This window comes from Symphalangus syndactylus, chromosome 16 (assembly GCF_028878055.3).
Source record: "Symphalangus syndactylus isolate Jambi chromosome 16, NHGRI_mSymSyn1-v2.1_pri, whole genome shotgun sequence".
Classification (NCBI taxonomy): domain Eukaryota; kingdom Metazoa; phylum Chordata; class Mammalia; order Primates; family Hylobatidae; genus Symphalangus; species Symphalangus syndactylus.
This window is the reverse complement of record NC_072438.2, coordinates 46,199,559-46,225,752: the sequence shown is the minus strand read 5'-3', so window position 1 is coordinate 46,225,752 and position 26,194 is coordinate 46,199,559. Positions and strand designations below refer to the sequence as shown.

Below are 26,194 nucleotides of genomic sequence, written 5' to 3'. Positions count from 1 at the left end.
GTCAGCTGCTTGATTTATCACAGATACACATAATTGCTTTCTTTGTACAACAGGCTTCAGATGTTCCTTAATAGTTCCCTTAATCAATTCTTCATCTAATTCTCAACTTCTTCTGTTTTCATTGTAGCAATTTTATCATTTGCATTACAAACATTTAGTATGCTGTCAATTTTTTAAAATAAAAAATAGGTTGGTGGGCATTGTGGCTCACACCTGTAATCTTAGCACTTTGGGAGGCCGAGGTGAGCTGATCACTTGAGGCCAGGAGTTCAAGACCAGCTTGGCCAACATAATAAAACCCTGCCTCTCTGCCTCTACAAAAAATACAAAAATTAGCCACGTGTGGTGCACGCTTGCAATCCCAGCTATTAGGGAGGCTGAGACATGATAATCACTTGAACCTGGGACGCAGAGGTTGCAGTGAGCTGAGATTGCACCACTGCACTCTAGCCTGGGCAACAGAGCAAGACTCAGTCTCAAAAAAAAAAGGGGGGGGGGAGCTGGGCACAGTGGCTTACGCCTGTAATCCTAGCACTTTAGGAGGCTGAGGCAATTGCATCACTTGAACCCAGAAGTTTGAGACCAGCCTGGGCAACATGGCAAAACTCCGTCTCTATAAAAAATTTAAAAAATTAGCCAGGCATGGTGGTGCATGCCTGTAGTCCCAGCTACTCAGGAGGCTGAGGTGGGAGGATCACCTGAGTTCAGGAAGGTTGAGGCTGCAGTGAGTGGTGATGGTTCACTGCACTACAGCATGGGTGACACAGTGAGACCCTGTCTCAAAAATAAATAAAATAATTTAAAAATATATTTAGTATTGTCAATAGTACTGTCAGTAGTTCCCAATTTAGCCTTGGGAAAAAAAATGCTAAGTAAAATAGCTTTGTGGGCCCATGGTGGCTCACGCCTGTAATCCCAGCACTCTGGAAGGCCGAGGTGGGCAGATCAGAGGTCAGGAGTTCGAGACCAGCCTGACCAACACGGCAAAACCGTCTCTACTAAAAATACAAAATTTAGCCAGGCGTGGTGGCACATGCCTGTAATCTCAGCTACTCAGGAGGCTGAGGCAGGAGAATCGCTTGAACCCAGGAGGCAGAGGTTGCAGTAAGCCGAGATCCCGCCACTTCACTCCAGCCTGGACAACAGAGCAAGGCTCTGTCTCCAAAATTATTTCATGTATTTAGTTATTTATTTTGAGACTGAGTCTCGCCCTATTGCCCAAGCTAGAGTGCAGTGGCGTGATCTCAGCTCACTGCAACCTCTGCCTCCTGGGTGCAAGCATTACTTGCACAATGCCAACAAATGCCAACAAATAAGGTAAATTAATTCCAGGGACTTCTAATTGCTGAAGGGAAATTAAAATATAATCATGGTGAGATAACTTTTTCTTTTTGACAGGATCTTGCTATACTGCCCAGGCTGGCCTCAGACTTCTGGGCTCAAGAAATCCATCAGCCTCAGCCACTCGAGTAGCTGAGATTACAGGTGTGCACCACCACACCTGGTTCTGAAAGAATCTTCTAAAGAGATCATATTTGAGTTGGGATCTGAATAATTCAGCTAAGCAAAGATCTGGGCAGTTTTCCAAGAGAAAAAAAACAATAGTAACAAGCACAAAGGCCCTGAAATGGAAATAGACTTGGCATTTTCAAGGGACTGAAGATCAAATGATGGGTACAAGATGAGAAGTAAGGTATCTATATTATAGGATCTTGGAAGCCAAATAAAGATTTTGGATTTTATTCTGAGTATAAAAGATAGCCATTGGTATAGGGGGTAGAGGTTATATGATCTGATTTATGATTTTATCTTACTCTGGCTATGTAGAAAGATGAATTGTGTCAAGAAGAGAAGCAGAAAACTAGTAAACCATTGGAGTTCAGATAAGAGATGTCAGTGGCTCTGACTAAGGCTGTGGCAGTACAAATTATAAGAAGAGGTCAGATCTGGGATATATTTTGGAGGTACAGCCAATACGTCACAACGATGGCCTCGCTATGAATGGGAAGGAAAAGAGAAAACCAAAGTGACATCTGGTTTGCGGGCTGAGCAACTAATGATATAAATTGAGATAGAAAAGGTTTATAGTAAGGGAAAGAGGGGTGAGAAAGAGCAGACTGGGAGTAAATATTAGTTGGATATAGATTCACTTGCTGGAATAAAGAGATCCAGTGGTTTAAACCAGATTAAAAGTTCTCTTTCACGTAACAACAATATAAGCAGTCTAGAGCTAAAGTGTATGTTTCAGGTATTCAGAACCTACACTCTTTCTATTGTTGCTCCCCCAACCCCTAGAGCAGTGCTTCTCAAACTGGTTGTGCATGGTCCACCCAATGCTGCACTTCCCTGCATGGTCAAAGGAAGTTCACCACAACATCCACTGGGTTAGTGTTCCAGCTAGAGGAGGATGAGGAGGGGATATTTTATAAGACTTGCAGACAAAACTAAAGAGCTCAAAGCATAAAGATAACTACAATCCCAGCTGCTATCCAGAGTGTCTGAATCAGTGTGATTAAACAGCTTGGAAATTGGAAGAATGGGTCTTAATTCTGCCAAAGCTTCTCACATTTTAATATTTTAATATGTTTCCAGGTGTAGGTTTAATATCTTTGACAAAAATAGAAAATATTAAACATTGCAGAAGATGAAGTGGGAAAAATGGTTCATTATACGGTTTGATATACCAAAGCTGAACTGCTTTATTGAATAAATCTTGTAAATTTTGTAAGTTGCTTTTAAAAGAATCAAATTCACTGATTTACATGGCATCTTCTGTTGGAATTCAGAACCTCTCAATAGGCCAAAATATCCTGATTCTAATTATAAACTTCAGCCTTAACAAAAATACGTATTAAATGGGTGGCAAGACAGATTTGAGGATTCTTGATTCATCATTACAGGCAACTCACCCAAAACCCAAATGTAGTTTATCTCTATTTGGCACTCAGGAGAATTTTACCCTAGGTAATGGATCATTGTATGAGTCCATTTTCATGCTGCTGATAAAGACACACCTGGGCAATTTACAAAAGAAAGAGGTTTATTGCTGGGTGCAGTGGCTCACGCCTGTAATCCCAACACTTTGGGAGGCCGAGGCGGGCGGATCACAAGGTCAGGAGATCAATACCATCCTGGCTAACACGGTGAAACCCCGTCTCTACTACAAATACAAAAAAATTAGCTGGGTGTGGTGGCGGGCACCTGTGACAATGCCTGCTATGCAGGAGGCTGAGGCAGGAGAATGGCGTGAACCTGGGAGGCGGAGCTTGCAGTGAGCTGAGATTGCGCCATTGCACTCCAGCCTGGGCAACAGAGTAAGACTCCGTCTCAAAAAAAAAAAAAAAAAAGGAAAAGGTTTATTGGACTTACAGTTCCATGTGGCTGGGGAGGCCTCACAATCATGGTGGAAGGTGAAAGGCATGTCTCACATGGTGGCAGACAAGAGAAGAGAGAAATAACTCTCATTTTTAAAACCATCAGATCTTGTAAGACTTATCCTCTATCATGAGAACAGCACGGGAAAGACCCACCCCCATTATTCTTTTTTTTTTTTTTTTTAAGACTAAGTTTCATTTCGACGCCCAGGCTGGAGTGCAGTGGTATGATCTTGGCTCACTGCAACCTCTGCCTCCAGGTTCAAGTGATTCTCGTGCCTCAGCCTCCCAAGTAGCTGGGATTACAGGTGCCCGCCACCGTGCCTGGCTAATTTTTGTATTTTTAGTATAGATGGGGTTTCACCATGTTGGCCAGGCTGGTCTCAAACTCCTGATCGCAAGTGATCTCCCTGCTGGCCTCCCAAAGTGCTGGGATTACAGGCATGAGCAACCGCGTCCAGCCCACATGATTCAATTACCAGGTCCCTCCCACGACACATGGGTTATGGGAGCTACAAGATAAGACTTGGGTGGGGACACTAAGCCAAACCATATCATTCCGCCCTGGCCCCTCCCAAATCTCATGTCTTCACATTTCAAAACCAATCATGCCTTCCCAATAGTCCTCCGAAGTCTTAACTCATTTCAGCATTAACTCAAAAGTCCACAGTCCAAAGTCTCATCTGAGACAAGGCAAATCCCTTCTGCCTATGAGCCTGTAAAATCAAAAGTAAGTTATTTACTTCCTAGATACAATGGTGGTATAAGCATTGGGTAAATATAGCCATTCCAAATGGGAGAAATTGGCCAAAACAAAGGGGCTACAGGACCCATGCAAGTCTGAAATCCAGCAGGGCAGTCAAATCTTAAAACTTCAAAATGATCTCCTTTGACTCCATGTCTCACATCCAGGTCACACTGACGCAAGAGGTGGATTCCCATGGTCTTGGGCAGCTCCACTTCTGTGGCTTTGCACAGTAAAGCCTCCCTCCAGGCTGCTTTCATAGGCTGGCATTGAGTGTCTGCAGCTTTTCCAGGCACACAGTGCAAGCTGTCAGTGGATCTACCATTCTGGGGTCTGGAGGATGGTGGTCCGCTTCTCACAGCTCCATCAGGCAGTGCCCCAGCAGGGACTCTGTGTGGGGGCTCTGACCCCACATTTCCCTTCTGCACTGCTCTAGCAGAGGTTCTCCATGACGGCTCCACCCCTACAGCAAACTTCTGCCTGGGCATCCAGGCATTTCCATATATCTTCTGAAATCTAGATGGAGGTTCCCAAACCCCAATTCTTGACTTCTATGTACTCGCAGGCTCAACACCACATGGAAGCTGCTAAGATTTGGGGCTTCCACACCCTGAGGCAACAGCCCGAGCTCTATGTTGGCCCCTTTCAGTCACCACTGGAGCAGCTGAGACGCAGGGCACCAAGTCCCTAGGCTGCACATAGCATGTGGACCCTGGGTGCCACCCACAAAACCACTTTTTCCTCCTAGTCCTCTGGACCTGTGATGGGAGGGGCTGCCACGAAGACCTCTGACATGTCTGGGAGATACTTTCCCCATTGTCTTGGGTATTAAGATTCGGCTCCTTGGTACTTATGCAAATTTTTGCAGCCAGCTTGAATTTCCTCTCAGAAAATGGGATTTTCTTTTCTATTGCATTGTCAGGCTGCAATCTCCCAAACTTTTATGCTCTGCTTCCCTTATAAAACTGAATGCCTTTTTTTTTTTTTTTTTTTTTGAGACAGAGTCTCAGTCTGTTGCCCAGGCTGGAGTCAGTGGCATGATCTTGGCTCATGGAACCTCCACCTCCTGGGTCTAGGCAATTCTCCTGCATCAGCCTCCCGAGAAGCTGGAATTACAGGCGCGCATCACCATGCCCAGCTAATTTTTGTATTTCTAGTAGAGACAGGGTTTCACCATATTGACCAGGCTGGTCTTGAACTCCTGACCTCTTGATCCACCCTCCTCGGCCTCCCAAAGTGCTGGGATTATAGGTGTGCACCACCTTACCCAGTCAAAACAGAATGCCTTTAACAACACCCAAGTCACCTCTTGAATGCTTTGCTGCTTAGAAATGTCTTCCACCGGCCAACATAGTGAAACCATCTCTACGAAAAATACAAAAAATTAGAAGGGCGTGGTGGCAGACGCCTGTAATCCCAGCTACTCAGGAGGCTGGGGCAGGAGAATTGCTTGAACCCAGTGAGCTGAGATCGCACCATTGCACTCCACCCCGGGCGACAGTGCAAGACTAAGTCTCAAAAAAAAAAAAAAAAAAAAAGAAATATCTTCCACCAGATACCCTAAATCATCTCCCTCAAGCTCCAAGTCCCACAAATCTCTCGGGCAGGGGCAAAATGTCACCAGTCTCTTTGCTAAAACATAACAAGAGTCACCTTTGCTCCAGTTCCCAACAAGTTCCTCATCTCCATCTGAGACCACCTCAGACTGGATCTTATTGCTCATATTACTATCAGCATTTTTGTCAATGCCATTCAACAAGTCTCTAGGAAGTTCCAAACTTTCCCACATTTTCCTGTCTTCTTCTGAGCCCTCCAAACTGTTCCAATGTTTGCCTGCTACCCAGTTCCAAAGTCACTTTCACATTTTCAGGTATCTTTTCAGCAACACCCCACTCTACTGGTACCAATTTACTGTATTAGTCCATTTCCATGCTGCTGATAGACATACGCAAGACTGGGCAATTTACAAAAGAAAGAGGTTTTTTTGGACTTACAGTTCCACGTGGCTGGGGAAAGATTTACAATCATAGTGAGGGCAAGGAAGAGCAAGTCACATCTTACATGGATGGCAGCAGGCAAAGAGAGAGAGCTTGTGCAGAGGAATTCCATTTTTTTTTTTTTTTTTGGAGACAGAGTCTCACTCTGTTGTCCAGGCTGGAGTGCAGTGGTGCAATCTCGGCTCACTGCAACCTCCTTCTCCCAGGTTCAAGCAATTCACTCTGCCTCAGCCTCCCTAGTAGTTCGGATTACAGGTGCCCACCACCATGCCCAGCCAGAACTCTTTTTAAAACCATCAGATCTCATGAGACTTATTCACTATCACAAGAACAGCACCGGAAAGACTTGCCCCCATGATTCAATTACCTCCCACTGGGTTTCAAGATGAGATGTGGGTGGGGACACAGCCAAACCATATCACAGCTACTCTGAAAGCTGAGTTGGAGAGTCACTTCAGCCTGGGAGGTTGAGGCTGCAGTGAGACGTGTTCATGCCAATGCATTCCAGCCTGGGTGACAAAGTGAGACCCTGTAAAAAAAAAAAAAAAAGGAAGGAAAGAAAGGCTTACATTTTACCCAAACAATACCTTACTATGACTGGCTCTGTGTCCCCACCCAAATCTCATCCTATAGGTCCCATAATTCCTGCATGTTGTGAGAGGGACCCAGCGGATGATAACTGAATCATGGGGGCAGGTCTTTCCTGTGCTGTTCTTGTGATAGTGAATAAGTCTCATGAGATCTGATGGTTTTAAAAACGAGTTTCCCTGCACAAGTTCTCTCTTGTCTGCCGCCATGTGAGACATGCCTTTCACCTTCCACCATGATTGTGAGGCTTCCCTAGCCATGTGGAACTGTAAGTCCAATAAACCTCTTTCTTTTGTAAATTTCCTAGTCTTGGGGATGTCTTTATCAGCAGCATGCAAAAGAACACAGTAAATTGGTACCAGTAGAGTGAGGCACTGCTAAAAAGATATCCAAAAATATGGAAGCAACTTTGGAACTGGCTTAACAGCCAGATGTTGGAACAGTTTGGAGGGCTCAGAAGAAGACAGGAAAATGTAGGAAAGTTTAGAACTCCCTAGAAGCTTGTTAAATGGCTTTGACAAAAATGCTGATAATTATATGGACAATGAAATCCAATCAGGTGGTCTCAGATGGAGATGAGGAACTTGTTGGGAACTGGAGCAAAGGTGACTTTTGTTATGATTTAGCAGAGACTGGTGGCACTTTGCCCCTGCCCTAGAGATCTGCAAAACTTTGAACTTGAGAGAGATGTTTTAGGGTATCTGACAGAAGAAATTTCTAAGCAGCAAAGCATTCAAGAGGTGACTTGGGTGCTGTTAAAGGCATTCAGTTTCTAAGGGAAACAAAACATAAAAGTTTGGAAAATTTGCAGCCTGACAACATGACAGAAAAGAAAATCTCATTTTCTGAGGAGAAATTCAAGCTAGCTGTAGAAATTTGCATAAGTAAGGAGGATCTGAATGTTAATCACCAAGACAATAGGGAAAATGGGCATGTCAGAGATCTTCATGTCAGCTCCTCCCATCACAGGCCTGGAGGTTTAGGAAGAAAAAATGGTTTTGTGGGCTTGGCCCAGGGTCCCTCTGCTGTGTGCAGTCTAGGAACTTGGTGCCTTGTGTCCCAGCTGCTCCAGCTGTAACTAAAAGGGGCTGAGGCATAGCTTGGGCTGTTGCTTCAGAGGGTGGAAGCTCTGGAACTCCTGACCTCAGGTGATCTGCCCGCTATGGCCTCCTAAAGTGCTGGGATTACAGGCATAAACCACTGTGCCCAGCCAAAGGAATTGAGTCTTAATCCCTTTTGCATCTTCAGCCTTTAGGATAACGTCTGACACACAACAGACATTAAATATTTGTTGGATGAATGAACTGAACTGCATAGAATGCAGAAAGCCTACATATACTGGCCAGGCACAGTGGCTCACACCTGTAATCCCAGCACTTTGGGAGGCCAAGGTGGGCGAATCACCTGAGGTCAGGAGTTTGAGACCAGACTGGTCAACATGGCAAAACCCAGTCTCTATTAAAAATATAAAAATTAGCCAGGCATGGTTGTGGGCGCCTGTAATCCCAGCTACTCGGGAGGCTGAGGCAGGAGAATCGCTTGAATCGGGGAGGAGGAGGTTGTGGTGAGCCAAGATCGCACCACTGCACTCTAGCCTGGGCAACAAGAGGGAGACTCCATCTCAAAACAAACAAAACAACAAACAAACAAGCCTACATACCCTGCCACACGTGCTACTATCCACAGCAAACTGTTTCATCCACATTCAACAACTTTCTTAAAGTCCCCATCATGATCCTATCAAGAAAACCGTAATTTATATGGTATTTTAATGTGCCTTTATAAATTACTAATCACTTTCTTCACGATGTATGTTAAAATGCCTTATGTCACCTGATGTAATCCTTAATGAGGAAAATAAAAGGCCATGAAAACTATTCCTGGCTTTTTTTCTTGTATCTTAGATTTAAGTGTTAAAATGACCTCGAAGCGGCGAAAGAAAGGAACAGAACTGCCCTCCACATTAAAAATGAGCAGGCTCCATAGGTTAATTTTACTCTTCCTCACGCATGGCACTTACAAGTTGCAAACTCTCTGCTCCACAGCATGCACAGACATCCCAAATCCCGGATTGGGCCTGAGGAACATCTCTGCAAAGAGCGCAGGGAGAGTGTGGGGGTCCCGCCTCTCCCGCCAGGGACCAGGGAGTGGACACTCACTGGTCCAGTCATGAGGAACTCAGCATCCTCCTGACTGGAGGCGCCTCTTTCCCAGAAGCGGTGGGTCAGGAGGAATCTGACTAAACCCTGGGTTGCCGGCCCGGAGGGCGCGGTTGACCCCGGGGTCTCGAGGTTGTGGGCGAGGAGTAATCCGCCCACCGGGACCGACCTGCAGAGTCCAGGGGGCCGAAACCCGAGGGCGGTGCTCCAGGGTGCTGAAGAAACCGGAAAGGCGGCCAGGACCTTCCGGTCGCCTCGGCCCACCACCCACCCAGTGTCCGCGCAGCCCTAAAGGCTGGCAGACGCGGAGCGCACGCGGCCTTTGCCTCGACCAGGACAGGGCGGTGGAGAGAGGGCTGCCCGACAACAATTCTTGACCTCCCATCGACCCACGACCGCCGGGTAGGCGAGCACAGAGACTACACCCGCGGCGCGCCCCCGTCCCCTGCTCCAGCGGACACGCCATGCACGCAGCCCCGCCCAGCGCCGCTCGCGGCAGGGGCGGAGCCGCTGAGCTGGCCAGAGCGGATTTGCCCAGCTCGGCCAGGGGCGGGGCAGACCCTCCCAGCCAGGACCAGCCCCAGTCTCCCCGCCCCTGGGCCCTGAAAGAAATAGGGACCCGGCCCTGGGCCTTGTGTAGTGGGAGGGGGAGCTAGGAAGCAGCTGAGGGCAGAGTCCAGGAGGGCCTGGCTGCGGGGGAATGAAGCCTCCGCCTTCTCAGGCAAAAGCCTTTAAATACGGGCTCAGGCCCGGGACTCAGAGTGTAACGCGTGGCAGCCTGAGGGAGGGGCGTGCGCCGAGAGGGAGCTCAGACGGAGCGGGGCGCGGGTGGAGAAGCTGCGGCGGCGCGGCCCGTAGGAAGGTGCTGTCCGAACGATCGGGATAGGAGCGGTCCCTGCGCTTGCTGCTGGGAAGTGGGTAAGCGCCGCTCCCAGGCTGGCCCCGCCGCCCGGGCGGGATGCTCCCAGGTCTGGGCGGGATGTGGAGGGAGCGGGGCTGGGGTGTGCGCGCTGCTCCGGGTCGCTAGCTGCCCTGGGTCCCGGGCTTCCCGTCTCACGACCTTCGTCTCTTTGGGGCTTAGGGCGGGAACCGCATTTTGGAACTGCTGTCCTGGGGATGTAGTCGTCTGGGCTTCTTATTCAAGACTCGTGAGTCTTCCAGCCCCTTCTCTTTCTGCTTTTACCCACTTTCCTGACTTGGATTAGATTTCCCTGCCGCCTCCAAAGCCAAACGCCCACCACAGGAAGCGGTTCTCTCGTTGGGGACCTCATTTTGGCCGTAGAATCGTAGTCTTTTGTTTGTGTTTAAGAGTCTGCTCACCTGAGGGGCTCTTGCTTTTCTCATGCCGCCCGTCTTAAGAAACCAAAGAGAAACGAAGCCAGAAAGCCCTCGAGAGCAAAATCCTAAGACTATTGTGATATCTGTCCGGGATGTCCTGGAATCCATTGTTGGCCCCCCACACCACAGAATTGCTCTGTTTGATGTCGGGGAAGGCCTTTCCTGGGTGCCTCGGGAGAACATGTTTGTGTGAGATCGTGAAAAATTATACGTCCTATAAATATATAGGAAGATAACTTAGTAGGGTTAGGAATTCTAGTATAGAGAAAAGAGGGGTTCGCTGGTAGGGATCTATTCATGGGCATACAGAGCAGTAGCTGTCTTATCGACAGACCTCAAAGACACAGTGAGCCTTTGAGTTTCTTCAAATCCCTTAAGAAATGGAGAACAGTAGTCTTTCTTCAGGGGGGTTCTGGAAATGAAAGAGCTGACTGTCTGCTCTGAGATGTGCTTATTAGTGGCCAGGATCCAGTTTAAGGTAAGGGATAGACAACCCTAATTGAAAAGATCTCATTTCTTCTCCCGTTGCTGCAAAATCTGTAACTGGATAAGCATAATCCATCTTCCTTCTTGTTTACTTCCACAGCTTTACATGATAACCCCTAGACATAAAATTAATACCGGCTTTCTTACTGATTAAATATTTTTTTCTGGTCAGGCATCTTTTACTGTTTAATTTCTGGAAATGATTAAAATGTGTGAAGCTGATGTATCCAACTATAATGCCCATCGTTAGCTCCTGGGTACCTATGCAAATTATGCTGTAGAGAGCTGGGGCTAGTAGGATTATATTCTGTTTAGATTGTAGTAGGGCATTTGTTATTTGTTAGTGACCCCTTCTGGGTTGGAATGTTTATTTGAATTTATGAAATTTTGCATGAAGACTAGTTTTGGAACGGTTTGGTTTGTTGTGACTCTCTCAAAATACAGAGGTAAAAACTCATTTCAAAATAACCCATTTAATAAGGAAACACTCCTATGTCTCTGACAGCAGAATAGAGGGCCAGAGGGTACATAAAAGTAGAAATAGAAAATGGGGTCTGGGCGCGGTGGCTCACACCTGTAATCCCAGCACATTGGGAGGCCGAGACGGGCGGATCACGAGGTCAGGAGATCGAGACCATCCTGGCTAACACGGTGAAACCCCGTCTCTACTAAAAATACAAAAAAAATTAGCCGGGCGTAGTGGCGGGCGCCTGTGGTCCCAGCTACTCGGGAGGCTGAGGCAGGAGAATGGCATGAACCCGGGAGACGGAGCTTGCAGTGAGCCGAGATCGCGCCACTGCACTCCAGCCTGGGCAACTGAGCCAGACTCTGTCTCAAAAAAAAAAAAAAAAAAAAAAAAAAGAAAATGGTGCTGGGCGCAGTGGCTCACGCCTGTAATCCCAGCACTTTGGGAGGCCGAGGTGTGTGGATCATCTGAGGTCAGGAGTTCGAGACCAGCCTGGCCAATATGGTGAAACCTCGTCTTTACTAAAAGTATAAAAACTAGCTGGGCGTGGTGGTGGGCACCTGTAATTCCAGCTACTCGGGAGGCTGAGGCAGGAGAATTGCTTGAACCCAGCAGACGGAGGTTGCAGTGAGCCGACATGGTACCACTGCACTCCAGCCTCGGTGACAGTGAGACTCCATGTCAAAAAGAAAAAAAAAAGAAATAGAAAATGGAGTTGGCAGACATCTGTGTCATGCAAAGTGTGTCACTATGTCAAACTCCGTGTTAAAGCTTATTGAAGATTTTATTGAAACTTCCAAGTGAGCATTTATTTGGACTTGCACAGATTGTACATCAGCCTTTTCATTGATTCTCCCATTGTCATCCGTAAGCCGTATTTCATGGGAAATAGCAAGGCGAGAATATCCAAAATAAAGCTTGTGTAAAACACATCCAGTTCTGTGATATAGGTTCACCTGCCATCAGTAGTCTGATGTATGTAAAGCAAGTTGAAATGTGGTCTCACAATCAAGGCAGATAAGAAGTAACTCTGGGGAAACAGGCTGAAGTTCTTTAGGTAACTCAAGAAAAGAACTTGGCCAGGTGCGATGGCTCACGCCTGTAATCCCAACACTTTGGGAGGCTGAGGCAGGTGGATCAACTGAGGTCAGGAGCTTGAGACCAGCCTGGCCAACATGGTGAAATGCTGTCTCTACCAAAAAATACAAAAATTAGCTGGGCATGGTGGCAGACACCTGTAGTCCCAGCTACTTGGGAGGCTAGGTGGGAGAATTGCTTGAACCTGGGAGGCGGAGGCTGCAGTGAGCCCAGATTGTGCCATTGCACTCCAGCCTGGGCAACAGAGTGAGACCTTGTGTCAGAAAAAAAAAAAAAAAAAAAGAACTTGATAGTATTCTGGTCAATTACTGCAAAAATACTATGATCGGCAATCTGAACTAAAGCTATTTACACAGAAGTCTTCATCTCAAAAAGAGAGGCCCTTGTGGAGAATTACTCACTCATTCAATTAATAATCATTGAGAGGCTGCTATTCTAGGAGTCAAGGATACAGCAGGGAGCAGCAGCAAATAACTGTTAGCCTGGCTGTGCCTTATTAAACTATGAACTGCTTAAGCCCAGGAGCTGCAACGAGTAGACACTGATTCTACATTTAATAAATGTGTTAGCAGAACCTGTCCTGGTTGAGATTAAGAGTAAAGGCTGCCCTAATAACCTTTCGCTAGGAGATTAAATGGTAACCCTAAAAGATCCTCTGGTCCGACATTACTTTGAGATTCTACTCTTTAAGTATTCTAGATATACTGGGTTTAATTAAGTGAAAAAAGCCAGGTGTTAATAGTATATATGGTATTCTATTGAATTTAGAAAGACAAGATTGTTAGAATATATATGTATATTTACTTATAGCTGGGAGGATATACAAGAAAACGGATTGCTTGTGTGGAAGCAAAGTAGGGGATAGCAAAGTAGATAAGGAAGGGGTTGGAGTGAGATTTCTCATGTGTACCTTGTTACAACAGACTTAATTTTGAACCATATGAACATTATTCAGAATAAATAATTTTTTTTTTTTTTTGAGATGGAGTTTCGTGCTTGTTGCCCAGGCTGGAGTGCAACATGGCGCGATCTCAGCTCACTGCAACCTTTGCCTCCCGGGTTCAAGCGATTCTCCTGCCTCAGCCTCCCAAGTAGCTGGGATTACAGGCATGTGCCACCATCCCTCGCTAATTTTGTATTTTTAGTAGAGACGAGGTTTTGTCATGTTGATCAGGCTGGTCTTGAACTCCTGACCTCAGGTGATCCACCCTCCTCGGCCTCCCAAAGTGTTGGGATTACAGGCATGAGCCACCGTGCCTGGCCAGAATAAATAATTTTTAAAAATTTATTTCATATGGCTAAGAATACTGTTCTATTTAATGGAATCATGTAATTCAAAATTCTGTCCATTTTTACTATTTTACCAAAATTCTATTTCTTTTAATCATTTTTTAAAAGTCATGAGGGGCCTGGCGCAGTGGCTTGTGCCTGTAATCCTAGCATTTTGTGAGGCTGAGGCAGGCAGATTGCTTGAGCTCAGTAGTTCGAGACCAGCCTGGGCAACATGGCAAAACTCTGTCTCTACTAAAAATACAAAAATTAACCTGATGTGGTGGCATGCACCTGTAGTCCCAGCTACTTGGTGGGCTGAGGCACGAGAATCACTTAAACCCAGGAGGCGGAGGTTGTAATAAGCTGAGATGGTGCCACTGCACTCCAGCCTGTGTGACAAAGTGAGATTCTGTCTCAAAAAAAATAAATACCGTGATGGCTCATGCCTGTAATCCCAGCACTTTTGGAGGCTGAGGCGGGCGGATCACAAGGTCAAGAAATTGAGACCATCCTGACCAACATGGTGAAACCCCATCTCTACTAAAAATACAAAAATTAGCTGGGCATGGTAGTGTGTGCCTGTAGTCCCAGCTACTCAGTAGGCTGAGGCAGGAGAATCGCTTGAACCCAGGAGACAGAGGTTGCAGTGAGCCGAGATCACATCATTGTACTCTAGCCTGGCGACAGAGCAAGACTCTGTATCATTTAAAAAAAAAAAAAAAAAGTCATGAGGGATCAGACTCCATGAGTTGATATCTGTACCACTAAAGATCAATGTATAAGCCAGATTGGTAGTTTATTAACACAGGCTACAAACAGTCCAGGATACTTACTTGGATTAGTCAGCTCATTTTCTTCTAGTAGGGAAATCTATCCAGAGAACCAAACAAAAATTTAGAATATTGTTTAATACAGATTCAAACTAAAAGGAATTGGATAATCTTAATTATATGATTGGTCTTTTTTCATAATAGGGATATTCTTCTTGCCAGGCATTCAAATTAGGCCAGCGTTCCACAGTGCGTTCTCTGATCCATACAAGAGTATACTAAAAAAATTCTTAAACTCTCTGATTACCATTTTCCTTCTCTTTGGAATCTGTGAATGGGTTAGATTAGATGATGTCTGAGGTCTTGGCAAGGCAAAACCATTCTTTGCTTCTAAGAATCTGATCAGTTTGACAGTTCTCATTATAACAGATAAATGAGCATACTTATGTATAAATCAGTTCCTTGTCATTTTGATTAGTGTGAATCAGTTCACCTAATGCTTTTGAAAATCTATCAAAATCTGTGTAACCCACTTTTCTGCTGGCATTGGGAAGAAAAAAAATCTGTGTAACAGCTTTGGTAATTACAGAAATTACATTTTCTTTAACCACCTTATGGTTTCTGATTAAAGTTGAAATGGAGTTTAAGATTATTGCCTAGTACCTAAAAGTAAACTTTGAAAGCCAAAGTAGTGTGTAGGGCATATAATCTCAGAGGCCAATTCTGGACTGTGGAACTAATCTTATTCTATATCATCGTAATCTAAACCTGTTATAAACTCATCTTTGTACACTAGCATTTATTTAAGCAAGAATTGTACAAGTATGTTCATTCTGGAGCTTTCTCTCAGCAATCAAAGTTGTCCTAGTGTATTATAGACCTAAGAAAAGTTTTACTTTGATTCTTTACTTTCTAAATATTAGGTCATTATAATCTTTGTGGCTCCCCTTCAGTAATATCAGTTACTGTAATTATTTCTATATGTTTCATGCTAGTGCAGCTGAGAACAGGCTAGGTCATCCAATTGGAATGTTATTTTTTTAAATCACTATTTCCATAATTCCTCAGAGTGAATGTAGGAAATCTTTCCAGATATCTGTCACCTTGACAGTTTTTATAAAGTGTAATGAATGTACAATATGATTTCTTTAAATTTTCTGTTTTCAATACTAGAACAGTCTTACTGTTTTCCTTCTAGTACAATCATGTTTGAAATTAAGAAGATCTGTTGCATCGGTGCAGGCTATGTTGGAGGACCCACATGTAGTGTCATTGCTCATATGTGTCCTGAAATCAGGGTAACGGTTGTTGATGTCAATGAATCAAGAATCAATGCGTGGAATTCTCCTACACTTCCTATTTATGAGGTAAATATATTAAACAACTCTTTGTTTTTATGCTCTTTGTTTTTTTACTGTCTTTAGTAAATCATTTATATGCACTATTAATATAAAAATCTATAATTGCAACTGATAAGAAATTAAATGAAAAAATCTGGATACAAAACATATGGACATTAAAACGCATTACTTCGGGTAACGTGGGTAGGAAAAATGACCAGAAAGTCTATCAGAATGGTTGTATTAGTGCAGTGAAATTATGGATAATTTTTTCTCTTCCCTGATTTCATTTTTTTTTTTTTTTGAGACAGAGTCTTCCTCTGTTGCCCAGGCTGGAGTGCAATGACGCGAGCTCAGCTCACAGCAACACTCGCCTCATGGGTTCAAACAATTCTGCCTCAGCCTCCTGAGTAGCTGGGATTACAGGCGCCCACCACCACACCCAGCTAATTTTTGTATTTTTAGTAGAGATGGGGTTTCACCATGTTGGCCAGGCTGGTCTTGAGCTCCTGAACTCAGGTGATCCGCCTTCCCCAGCCTCCCAAAGTGCTGGGATTACAGGCATGAATCACTGCACCTGGCCTTCTTCCCTATTTTCTAATTTTGTCTGTTAGTATCCTTACCATATTATAATAAAATTAAAAAGTGGTATCCTGTAAAAATAAAATAAATACAACTTTTAATAATATTAATATAAATTTAATATATTTTTAGATTATTTTACTAACATCACATAAACCTTAGATGGATAAATGGCATCTTTCATATTTAGAGTTTGGTGCGACAAATATTGTTAACTGAAATTTCAAAATTTTGTGAATTTAGAAAAATATGCTTCTAACTATTTTACTGAGCTATCTGGTTTCCTTTTTTTTTGTTATTTCACTGTAAAATGAGTTCATCATATTATGCTTTTGAAACTCAACAGAAAAGCATTTGAAAATTTGATGGTAGCATTTTCTAGCTAACATTAATATGTTTATATTTTTCCCCAAGAAAAGCTTGGTTATTTTTTATTTGTTTTTTGAGACGGAGTTTCACTCTTGTTGCCCAGGCTAGAGTGCAATGGCCCGATCTTAGCTCACTGCAACACCTGCCTTCTAGGTTCAAGCAATTCTCTTGCCTCAACCTCCTTAGTAGCTGGAATTATAGGTGCCCACCACCACTCCCAGCTAATTTTTGTATTTTTAGTAGAGACGAGGTTTCACCATGGTGGCCAGGGGTTCTTGAACTCCTGATCTCAGGTGATCGCCCCTCCTCGGCCTCCCAAAGTGCTGGGATTACAGGTGTGAGCCACCATGCCTGGCTAAAGCTTATTTATTTATGACTATTATCAACCATAGACTTTAGTTGCCTTAGACTTTTAGAAGGAAAGTCTCAATCCAGTTTTATCTCTAAGATAGGTCTGCCTGCTATCTGTAGGAATATAAGATATGGAAATCTATGAAAAAGCACCTATGAGTAGTAGTCACTCAAAAACACAGATTTACTTATTATATCTGAATCAGATTTAGGATTGAAATATTGGTGGTGCAGTGGCTCACACCTGTAATCCTAGCACTTTGGAAGACCAAGGCGGGCGGATTACCTGAGGTTGGGAGTTTAAGACCAGCCTGGCCAACATGGTGAAAGCCTGTCTCTACTAAAAATACAAAAAATTAGCTGGGTGCAGTGGCGCGCACCTATAATCCCAGCTACTTGGGAGGCTGAGGCAGGAGAATCACTTGTACCCAGGAGGCGGAGGTTGCAGTGAGCCGAGATCACGCCATTGCACTCCAGCCTGGGCTACAGAGCAAGACTTCGTCTCAAAAAAAAAAAAAGAAAAGAAATATTACCACTATATTTGGTTTAGGGTAATTTTTTGAAATGCTTTAGAAAGATAACTTGATGGAGAGTTCTATAATGCTGATATTGATAAAAGGGTTTCAAGTCATTTGAAACCCCATAAACCATACTTATATCCAAACATTCAGTAATGAATTCTGCCAGCAGTGTATTCTAGTCTTCACAAATAAGCCAGGCATGGTGGCATGGCCTTGTAGTTCTGGCTACTCAGGAGGCTGAAACAGAAGGATCACTTGAGCTGAGGGGTTCAAGTCCAGCCTGGGCAACATAGTGAGCCCCCATCTCCAAATTAAAAAAAAAAAAAGAATACGGCTGGGCACAGTGGCTCACACCTGTAATCCCTGCACTTTGGGAAGCCGAGGTGAGCAGTTCACTTGAGGTCATGAGTTCGAAACCAGCCTGGCCAACATGGCAAAACCTCGTCTCTACTAAAAATACAAAAATTAGCCAAGTGTGGTGGTGCACCCCTGTAATCCCAGCTACTCAGGGGGCTGAGGCAAGAGAATTGCTTGAACCTGGGAGGCAGAGGTTGCAGTGAGCTGAGATCGCAGCACTGTACTCCAGCCTGGTTGACAGAATGAAACTCTGTCTCCAAATAAGTAAATAAAGAAATTAGAATAATGGCATCCATCAGAATGGTTAAAATGATATTACCGACAATACCAAGTGTTTAGCAATTAGAATTTTATGCACTGCTTGGTAAGAATATAAATTGGTACAGTCACTTGGCAGAACTGTTTGACAGTATCTACTAAAGCTGAAAATATAGGCCAGACACAGTGGCTCACGCTTGTAATCCCAACAGTTTGGGAGGCCGGGTGAGAGGATTGCTTGAGCCCAGGAGTTCAAGCCCAGCCTGGGCAACATTGCAAGACCCCTGTTCCTTTTCTTTTTTTTTTTTTTAAAGGCCAACCGCGGTGGCTCACACCTGTAATCCCAGCACTTTTGGAGGCTGACGCCATCCTGGTCAATATAGTGAAACTTTGTCTCTACAAAATATTTAAAAGTTAACTAGGCATTGTGGCATGTGCCTGTGGTCCCAGCTTCTTGAGGAGTTGAGGCAAGAGAATCACTTGAGCCCAGGAGGCTGAGGCTGCAGTGAGCCCTGTTGGCGCCACTGCACTCTAGCCTGGGCAACAAAGTGAGACCCTCTCTCTTGAAAAAATAAAAAAAAAACTATTAGTCTGTGACCCAGCAATTCCAAGTGTATATCCAACAGAGATGCATACATATGTGCACTAAAAGACAGAAGGAACAACCTAAATAGTAATCAGCAATAGAATGGATACATGAGGCTGGGTGTGGTGGTTTACGCCTGTAATCCCAGCACTTTGGGAGGCTGAGGTGGGCAGATCACCTGAGGTCAGGGATTCTAAACCAGCCTTGACAACATGGTGAAATCGCATCTCTACTAAAATAATACAAAAATTAGCCAGGTGTAGTAGCGCATGCCTGTAGCCCCAGCTACTCAGGAGGCTGAGGCAGGAGAATCACTTGAACCTGGGAGGGGGAGGTTGCAGTGAGCCGAGATTGCACCACTGCACTCCAGCCTTGGTAACAGAGTGAGACTCCGTCTTAAAAAACAAACAAACAAAAAGAATGGCTACATGAATTATTTCATAATACTGCAACAAAATACTGTACTGTGTTGAAAATCAATGAAACTACTCCTGCACTTAAGAATATGGTTAAAATCTTACAAAAGTAGTGTTGCCAGACACAAAGGAGTACATACTATATAATTCCATTTGCGTAAGGTTCAAAAATAGGCAAACTAATCTATGATTCTAGAATTCAGCATGATGGTAATTTGGGAATAGTAGTGACTAGGAGAGGGCATACAGTGGGCTCTGACTTACTGTTAATGTTCTTTCTTCTCTCATTACATGAATTACTGAGAAAATAGTAGATTCTGTTAATATTTAACAGTTAAAACACTTCCTTTTGTGTTGCCGTATTTATTGAATAGACATTGCTTTTTAAAACTTTGTTCATTAAAAAATATAGTTTAGGCTGGGTGTGGTAGCTCACGCCTGTAATCCCAGCACTTTGGGAGGCCAAGGTGGGTGGATCACCTGAGGTCAGAAGTTCAAGACCATCCTGGCTAACATGGTGAAACCCCGTCTGTATTTAAAGAAATACAAAAAAAAATTAGATGGGTGTAGTGGCTCGCGCCTGTAATCCCAGCTACTTGGGAGGCTGAGGCAGGAGAATCGCTTGAACCCTGGAGGCGGAGGTTGCAGTGAGCCGAGATCGCGCCACTGCACTCTAGCTTAGCAACAGAGCGAGACTCCGTCTCAAACAAACAAACAAACAAAAAAAATTAGTAGTAACTACTTTAAAAAAAAAAAAAAAGGATAATTTGCTTTGCTTTTTTTCTGGGTAAAATTTTCATTTTACTGAGGATAATTTTACCCTGTAAAAGGATTTGAGTTCTTCTATTAAAAGTACTATATAAATTCTAAATACCAATTATGATAATTACATAATGAACCTAATAACAGTTAGAACCTATATTATTAACTGCTTCTGCATCAGTTTTGGCTTTAATATAATTATGTAAGTCTTCATTTTGAGGTTTTATTATATGTATATGAATTCTGCATTGCTCTGATTTTAGTAACTTTAAATATTAGGAGATTATACACAGGACTGAATTAAATTTTATTCTCTGCAAATCCTGACTCTATAAAACTTTTCCCTCATTTTCTAGAATCTAGCCAAAATAACCAAGGAAACCCGTTACTGTGATTGGTGACATCATATTCATGGTTGTAGTGGTTCATATATCTTGCTTGTCCTGTTATTTTAATCAAACTAATGGAAATTCAAATGTACATTTTTCACATCCTCCAATTACTTATGTTAAGAGACCTCGGAACCATTGAAGAAAAGGGAGTTGCCTCTATATGTAATGCCAGACCTATGGCCCCTGAAGGGGCTTTCACTTTGCTATAGACATAGTTTTCTAAACATCCATAATATTATGGATGGATATTGTTTGAGTTTCTCCCCTAAGAGTGAGCTTCAGTGATTTAGGTTTGTTTTCTTTTTTTTTTATTATGGAAGATTTCAAGCATGTAATTAAAGATAATAGTACAATGAATCTCTATGTGCCCATCATCTTGTTTCAACAGTTATCTACGTGGCCAGTCCTCCTTCCCAACTACCACCATGCTGATTATTTATAATTTCATCCATAAATACTTTATCATGTATCCCTAAAAGATAATTTTGTTTTTCTTTGAGACAGGGCCTTGCTCTGTGGCCCAGGCTGGAGTGCAGTGGCCCGATCTTGGCTCACTGCAACTTCCGCCTCCTGGGCTCAAGTGATCCTCCCACCTCAGCCTCCTGAATAGTTGGGACTACAGGCAAGCGCCACCATGCCCAGCTATTTTTTAAACTTTTTTTAGTAGAAATGGGGTTTCGCCATGTTGCCCAGGCTGGTAGCCCCCAATAGTTGGGCTTCAACCAATATCTATTGGTTGAAGAAACCAGTTTGTTTATTGGCTAGAAATTATCACAGTCTAGACCAGGCACAATGGCTCATGCCTATAATCCCAGCACTTTCAGAGGCTGAGGCGGGTGGGTCGCTTAAGGCCAGGAGTTCGAGACCAGCCTGGCCAACATGGAAAAACCCCGTCTCTACCAAAAATACAAAAATTAGCCAGGTATGGTGGTGTGCGCCTGTAATTCCAGCTGCTTGGGAGTTTGCAGCACGAGAATCACTTGAACCTGGGAGGTGGACGTTGCAGTGAGACGAGATGGTGCCACTGCACTCCAGCCAGGGTGACAGCAAGACTCTGTCTCAAAAAAAGGAAATTTTTCAGTCTAGATTTTGCTGGTTCAGTTCCTTGGAGTTTTTCAACTTATTCTTTATTTAATGTAAATTGGTAGTTAGATCTAAAGGTACAGGTCCAATCAGATTTAGGCTTGATTTTTTTTATAAGAATATTTGTTAAGTGGTTTTATAGCCCTCCATATTCTTAACATAAATATATCTCCTTTTAAGCTGGGAACTTTTTTTAAATAAAAGGGTTCCTTGCAATAGGACTTAGAAAAATGTATATTTATTTAAGTATATATGGAGTAAATTGACTTTCACAGCCAGTTGTATGGCCTGAATTATTAGGAGTAAAAATGTGCATTCATAATGACAATGCAAAATCATATATTTGCTTGAAATCAGAGAGGACCTTGAATTTTCTGAAAATTGTGTTGATACTCATAGTTAATAGTTAACTCTTATGAGTGAGTCACATGGTAAACAATGACAAAGCATTAAATGAGCTGCTCTTCTGATTGTAGCAAGTTTAATGGCAATTTCCATTTTACTTTATTTACTAAGGTGTGCTTATGAAGCAGGGCGTGGTAACTTACTCCTATAATCCCAGCACTTTAGGAGGAGGAGTAGGGAGGATTGCCTGAGCCTGGGAGGTCAAGGCTGCAGTGAGCTGTTATGCAACTGCACTCCAGCCTGGGGAACAGAGCGAAACCCTGTATCAAAAAATAAAATAGGCCAGGTGTGGTGGCTTGTGCGTGTAATCCCAGAACTTTGGGAGGCCAAGGCAGGTGGATCACCTGAGGTCAGGAGTTCAAGACCATCCTAGCCAACATGGTGAAACCCCATCTCTACTAAAAATACAAAATTAGCCCAGTGTGGTGGTGCATGCCTGTAATCCCAGCTAGTTGGGAGGCTGAGGCAGGAGAATTGCTTGAACCCAGGAGATGGAAGTTGCAGTGAGCCGAAATCATACCACTGCACTCCAGCCTGGGTGACAGAAAGAGACTCTGTCTCAAAAAAAATAAATAAAATAAAATAAATGGGCTAGGCATGGTGGCTCACTCCTATAAGCCCAGCACTTTGGGAAGCTGAAATGGGAGGATTGTTTGAGCCCAGGAATTTGAGACCAGCCTGGACAACCCAGTGAAACTCCAAAACCCCATCTCTACCAAAAAAAGATACAAAAATTAGCCAGGCCTCGTGGCTCCTGTGGTCCTAGCTACTTGGGAGGCTGAGATGGGAGGATCATTTGAGCCCAGGAGGCGGAGGCTGCAGTGAGCTGAGATTGCACCACTGCACTCCAGCCTGGGTGACAGAGTGAGACCCTGTCCCTATTTAAAAAATGAGATGTGCACTTATGCCTTTGGTATATGATCCTTAACTTTTCTACAAAGGTAATTTGAGCACAACCTAGACCTTTAAATTACAATATCACCATCCCATTTAACAAATGTAATTCTATACTATTAGGTTATCTCATATCACTGGCAAGCTATATGTACAATTCCTTTTCTTTTTTCTTTTTAGCCAGGACTAAAAGAAGTGGTAGAATCCTGTCGAGGAAAAAATCTTTTTTTTTCTACCAATATTGATGATGCCATCAAAGAAGCTGATCTTGTATTTATTTCTGTAAGTATTTTCCTTTGTTGTGTGAATTTTAATGTATTCTTGTCTATATAAAAGTTTCATCATACTTTAATAGTAAATCCATTGGTATTAAGCCTCAACATTGCTTAGTATAGAGTTGTCCAGTGAATTTTGGTTGTCACTTTGTTTAACAGTTCACAAAACCCTATAATCATCTAGTCAAATATGTCATTACAAGTCATTGAACAAGTAAACTCAAAGTTCTAATCTGAGATTTAGAACTAGGAAATGGGTGGGTGCGGTGGCTCACGCCTGTAATCCCAGCATTTTGGGAGGCCAAGGCGGGCAGATCACAAAGTCAAGAGATCGAGACCATCCTGGCCAACATGGTGAAACCCCATCTCTACTAAGAATACAAAAATTAGCTGGGCATGGTGGTGTGCACCTGCAGTCCCAGCTACTCAAGAGGCTGAGGCAGGAGAATCGCTTGAACCAAGGAGGCAGAGGTTGCAGTGAGCCGAGATCGCGCCACTGCACTCCAGCCTGGTGATAGAGTGAGACTCTGTCTCAAAAAAAAAAAAAAAAAAAAAAACAAAACTAGGAAATGCTGGTAACATGAGAGCACATGGGATGATAGTATATTTCATATTTGTTTCATTATTTCTTGTTTCCAGTGGTTGGCAGAGGTGAGATGAAGAAAATCAGTTTGCAAACTTACAGGCATCTCCTCTCTAAATGAATTTTACATTAATTGTTTGTAACTTGGCATATGTTGGTTAGATTATCAGGCTAACCAACAGACACCTTTACTTCATAATGTGGCTGAAGTGTCCTATCTTTATAATGAAAAAAACAGAACCAACACTTGAGATTAAACTCTAGTAAACCACTATTTGAACCAAAGCAACTTACATCTTGCTGTCCTAGTAACCATCTACTCAAATATTCTGTATGTAATGATATAGCTATCACCAGTTGGAAGCTGAGTGAGGGTGTTATATGACTTAAGATCTTTATGAGCTGGGCATGATGGCTCATGCTTGTAATCCCAGCACTTTGGGAGGCCAAGGCAGGCGGATCGCTTGAGCGTAGGAATTTGAGACCAGCGTGGGCAACATGGTGAAACCCTGTCTCTACTTAGCTGGCCGTGGTGCTATGTGTCTGTAGTCCTGACTACTTGGGAGACTGAGGTGGGAGGATTGATTGAACCCTGGAGGTTGAGGCTGCAATGAGCCATTATTGTACCTTGCACTCCAGCCTAGGTGACAGAAGGAGACCCTGTCACAAAAAAAAAAAAAAAAAAAAAAATTCAGTCTCTTCTTTTTGACCTCCTTAATCACTTCAGAGAAATTGATGCAGCTTCTGTGACTTACCTACCCATCCCCTATTTAAACTATTTAAACTTGCAGAAAGTTAGAGTAGAGGCATAAAAAATAGGAAAATATTTTGGAGTAGCTAGGTACCTGGAAAAAAATCAATGAGTTACTTAGTCTAATTTTTAGGTGACCAGAGCCTGGAATGGTAATAGAATAGTTTTCTGCAGAAAGGACATTTTAAAATAATCTGTTTTTGAATGCCAGACAGGAATTATTTTGTAGTAATCAGTTTTCAACTGTCGTTTTCAAAGCTCCTTTACCAGGGGAAGCTGTCTGATCATCTCCCATCTCTAGCCAGTTTCACCCTACATCATGAGCTGTCTTTGCCTTTCTGTACACCATTACATCTAAGTCTTGCCCTAAGTTGTTCCATGCATATAAACAACTTTTTCCTCCTGCTTTTCACACCTCAACTCAATCTTCAAATTTTGATTTATTTTCACTTGGTTCCTTTATTTAGTCTCCCACTGAGTTATAATCTCATCAAGAGAAGAGAGTTAGTACTACTTACTATTAGTTCAAAAATAATTCCTATTCCCTTTAAGTTTTAGACTTTTTCAGAGCACTTTCATTTTTGTCAGAGCATTATAACATTCATGTGTTAGTTTTTAGAGAGCCCACTATCCTCATTTTCCAATGAGGTCATTGAGGCAGAGGCAGCCACACTTCTCTAAGGTTACATGTAATCCAAAACTAAATGCCTAGACTCTGGGCCCATGATTTTTTTTTTTTTTTTTTCTAAATGAAAGTCTTCGTCCATTGGCCGGGTGCAGTGGTTCATGCCTGTAATCCTAGTACTTTTGGAGGCTGAGGCAGGCAGATCACTTGAGGTCAGGAGTTTGAGACCACCCTGGCCAACGTGGTGAAACCCCATCTAAAAATACAAAAATTAGGCAGGTGTGGTACACCTGTAATCTCAGCTACTCAGAAGGCTGAGGCAGGAGAATCGCTTGAACCCAGGAAGTAGAGATTGCAGTGAGCTGAGACTGCACCACTGCACTCCAGCCTGGGTGACAGAGCAAGACTCCGTCTTAAAAAAAAAAAAAAAAGCCAGGCGCGGTGGCTCACGCCTGTAATCCCAGCACTTTGGGAGGCCGAGGCGGGCGGATCACGAGGTCAGGAGATCGAGACCATCCTGGCTAACACGGTGAAACCCCGTCTCTACTAAAAAAATACAAAAAATCAGCGGGGCGCGGTGGTGGGCGCCTGTAGTCCCAGCTACTCGGGAGGCTGAGGCAGGAAAATGGTGTGAACCCGGGAGGCGGAGCTTGCAGTGAGCCGAGATAGCGCCACTGCACTCCGGCCTGGGCAAAAGAGCAAGATTCTGTCTCAAAAAAAAAAAAAAAAAGAAGTCTTTGTCCACATAATATTCTATATCCTGAAGATGATAGGTAATATCTAGCTTTAATGAGCTCAGAAAACATTTGTAAATGATATTGCAATATTTTAAAAGACTGTTGATATAGGACTATAAAAATAGCGGAATAAGAAAGGAGGCCAGGTGCAGTGGCTCACGCCTGTAATCTCAGCACTTTGGGATGCTGAGGTGGACAGATCACCTGAGGTCAGGAGTTCAAGACCAGCCTAGACAACATGATGAAACCCTGTCTCTACTAAAAATATAAAAAAAGCGGTGGGGTGTGGTGGCACATGCCTGTAGTCCCAGCTACTTGGGAGGCTGAGGCAGGAGAATCGCTTGAACCTGGGAGGCAGAGGTTGCAGTGAGCCGAGATTGCACTACTGCACTCCAGCCTGGGCAACAGAGCAAGACTCCATCTCAAAAAAAAAAAAAGACTTTAAAACTTATTTTTAAGGACTATAATAATATATTACATACAATAAAGAAAGGGAATAAGAAAAGGCTTACGTTTCATTTCAGATTGTGAAGTCCTTTAGGATAACCGTCTCATTCATTTATGTATCTTCAGGGCTTAGCTGGAATCTGCCTGCCCTAGTTATCTGGCATATA

The 26,194-nt window shown here is 43.5% G+C and overlaps 1 protein-coding gene and 1 long non-coding RNA gene across 6 annotated transcripts in view; one reads left to right on the top strand and one right to left on the bottom strand.

Moving 5' to 3' along the window:
- Positions 1–2,674: 2,674 nt before the first annotated feature.
- Positions 2,675–9,107, bottom strand: LOC134732798 (uncharacterized). The gene is made up of 2 exons (XR_010116342.1): positions 8,725–9,107; positions 2,675–6,645 (listed from the first exon to the last, which is right to left on the bottom strand). It is a non-coding gene; the product is annotated as an uncharacterized lncRNA (long non-coding RNA).
- UGDH (UDP-glucose 6-dehydrogenase) overlaps positions 9,098–26,194 on the top strand; it is a 29,466-nt gene continuing 12,369 nt past the window's right edge. The window contains exons 1-3 of one of the 5 annotated variants that reach the window (XM_055246593.2): positions 9,098–9,265; positions 15,492–15,660; positions 22,790–22,891. In XM_055246593.2, the coding sequence (XP_055102568.1) occupies positions 15,499–15,660; positions 22,790–22,891 (264 nt within the window). In that variant the 5' untranslated portion in view covers positions 9,098–9,265; positions 15,492–15,498. Of the gene's footprint in view, positions 9,266–9,402; positions 9,782–9,815; positions 10,012–15,491; positions 15,661–22,789; positions 22,892–26,194 lie in introns of those variants that run through there. The other 4 variants (XM_055246591.2, XM_055246596.2, XM_055246592.2 and 1 more) reach the window with 4 other exon arrangements.